Source organism: Sus scrofa, unplaced genomic scaffold, assembly GCF_000003025.6.
Source record: "Sus scrofa isolate TJ Tabasco breed Duroc unplaced genomic scaffold, Sscrofa11.1 Contig1494, whole genome shotgun sequence".
Classification (NCBI taxonomy): domain Eukaryota; kingdom Metazoa; phylum Chordata; class Mammalia; order Artiodactyla; family Suidae; genus Sus; species Sus scrofa.
Window position 1 is genome coordinate 20,567 of NW_018084892.1, and position 2,927 is coordinate 23,493.

Genomic DNA, 2,927 nt, shown 5'->3' on the forward strand with positions numbered 1-2,927 from the left:
TCCATTCCCATCCAGAGTGTTGAATGTGTGTCTTTTCCTTAAAGAAAGAGATCAGCTGACAGCTTCTCTGATTCTGGAGACCACACACTCCACCAAGAGGAGGGCTGGTCTGGCTCAGGAACCAGGGGCCATGGAATCTGCCAGATGGGAGAGGGGCCAGAAAATCAAACTGCTCTCTGCAGCCTGCAGTGCCAGTAGCCCTGCCCCCTGGGTCTGTGAGGCACAGGGGACTTGCTCAAAGACATTGGCCCTCTGGACCCAACTGACATATAGTGACCACTGGGCTGAAGGATAATGAGCCTAGTGGCTGCTCCTGGGAGGCCCTGGCAGCCATTCCCTGGATGAGGTATGGGAGGAACCCCCTGTGGGGAGGTTGTCCTGGTGGGTCCATACCCCCTGTCTACACAGAAGGGGACCCAGGCTGGGACTGAAGCCTCCAGGCCTCTCCCTCCAGGCTCTCCAGACATTTCCCCAGAGCCCTGGTTGGAAGCTCTGCATCCTCTGGGCCCCAGAGCTGCTCCTGTGCCCTGAGGATGGAGCCCCCTTGGGAGGCCTGTGTTAGGACTGTGACTCTGTGCAGGGTCCAGGGAGCGTCCTGCTCACAGGAGGATGTGCAGTGTCCCCAGGCTCCACACTGGGCATCAGAGCAGCAAGCCATTTGCATTTTGGATCAAATTGTGCCCACTGTGATTATGTGTAGAAACACGCTCTGAAGACCTGTCATTCTTTGTGTGTGTTCTATAAGCCGCTTTCTTTTTCTTCTTTGAACTTTCTAGTAAATCCAAGTTTATCTGCACTTGCTATGGAATCTCTTCTGCTGGATATGAAATAATCTCTCATTGGATTTATTGATCAAAAACTGGATTCTATCATCCTGGACATCTTAAATTATTTTCCTCTGATCATACCGTGTCATTGCATGCAACCAGCATGCCCATTTTTGTTCAGACGTATTTTTAGGGCATTTTAACAAATGGGATCTATTTGATGTGTCCATTTTCTAAAATTATAACTAGAAACTTAGTGTCTAATATAAACATGAAATAAACATGTCACATGAAAAGCCACATGTGTTCTTTTCTGATTGTTTTCTTTTATGACAATATACTATCATGATTGTACAAATAATTTTTTTTAAGTTGCCAAAAGGCACTAACATTCATCTCGAGGTACAACATTAAAGGGTTTGGAAAGTCAACATTGCAACAAGTCCAAAAAATAAAAGGGTAAATTGGAGAAATTGTATTTTTATTAGATGAGAGTGTGATGGAAAATGGAATAATACAAACTAAAATGCCAACTACATGTATCCCTATCCAGTGGCACCAATTATTAGTATTTTTAACCAGATATTATGCTTTTCTATATCACTCCCAAGACTGCATCTGGAAAAAAGCTCAGAAGAGTTTCAAGCAGAAAACCTGAACTGAAAAAGGGAATTCAGCTGAGCTGTGGTTGTCCCACAGGCCAACTTCTCTCACTGGCCTGTTTCTAAGGGGGCATCACACCAAGGCCGGGCAGCTCTCAGGCCTTAACATCGGGTGTCTGATGAGGAGTTAAGGCTCTGCTGGTCCACAGGCCTCAGCTGCACCCTCTGCCCCTGGTTCTCCCACTTCTTCCTCTTACACAGACTCAGAGCTTCTGCCCCTCTGCTCCCCAGACAACATGCACACCGATGTGTGCAGCTGGGCCCCCAGGAGAGGGGTTTGTGTTAAGGGCTGTATCACTGTGGGAGGAGATTGTAAAGCTTGAAAACAGTAATAAACTCCCACATCCTCAGCCTCCACCCTGCTGATTTTCAGGGTGAAATCTGTGCCTGATCCACTGCCAGTGAACCTGTCTGGGACCCCAGTATCCCTGTTGGTAGCATAATAGATCAGGAGCTGTGGAGACTGGCCTGGTTTCTGCAGGTACCAATTCAAATAATTCTTTCCATCAGTGTGTAGGAGGCTCTGACTGGACCTGCAGGAGATGGAGGCCGGCTCTCCAGGGCTGACTGACAGGGAGAGTGGAGTCTGGGTCAGCACAATGGCCCCATCGGATCCTAAAGGAAAGAGGAAAGTCAAAGATTCTCAACAATTGATAAGCCAATTCTCGAAGTTCCCTTTTCCTTATCTCAGTCTACATCATTTTTTGTTTCAACTGAGATCCTAAAGAATCAACTTCTAAAAGAACCCAGGATTTCTGAAGCACAAAGTGTGTCTGAAATCTGCCTACACTTCACCCCCATTCTGCATCACCACCTTCAGCAGAGGACAGGGACTTGGATTTCATGTGGATCGATCCTCCTCATGCTCACAGATCCAAACATCTCCCGCCCTTGGCAGAGGGTGAGAGATGTGAACGTCCATATGGGCCAATACACATGAAAAGCAGTGCTGCTCCCCACAGCCCCCCTTGCCCTTCCATCTCCCCTCCATCCTCACCTGGGACCCAGAGCAGGAGGAGCCCCAGGAGCTGAGCAGGGAACCTCATGGTCAGCTGTGAACGGAGGAGCCCTGATCAGTCCAAGCCAGGCTAGAGCTGCCCTTTTATGTCAGGCTGGCCAGGGAAGGTCCTCCTTAGGGGACAGCATGCAAATCCCCTGGTGGGGGCAGCAGAGGGGAAAGAGCCAGTGGGGAGGTTGGGTGGGACTCAGCTTTGAGCCAAGAAATCTCATGGGGCTCATTTTTCTCACCATTTTCACTCATTATCTTGACATTCATGAGAGCAGCTGTCACTTCTCTTTACTCCCTTACAGTCTCAGGAAGATCTTTCATTGCTCCCCGGCTTGTGTTCACAGGTCATCCTTTTTTAATGAGAAGCTCTATTACAACTTATTCACTGAATCTTTCTAGTCTTAATTAAGTAAGATTTTTAACATTAGAAATAGTAATGAATGCTGCTTAAATAATATCAAACATTTAAATCCATCAATGTGATCAAAA

General features: G+C 47.5%; 1 gene segment (V, D, J or C); it reads right to left on the reverse strand.

The window, feature by feature from the left end:
• Positions 1–1,622: 1,622 nt before the first annotated feature.
• LOC110258179 lies at positions 1,623–2,582 on the reverse strand. The segment is given in 2 exon segments: positions 1,623–2,044; positions 2,427–2,582. Coding segments are annotated over 2 exon segments (471 nt in total).
• Between the last annotated feature and the right edge of the window lie 345 nt (positions 2,583–2,927).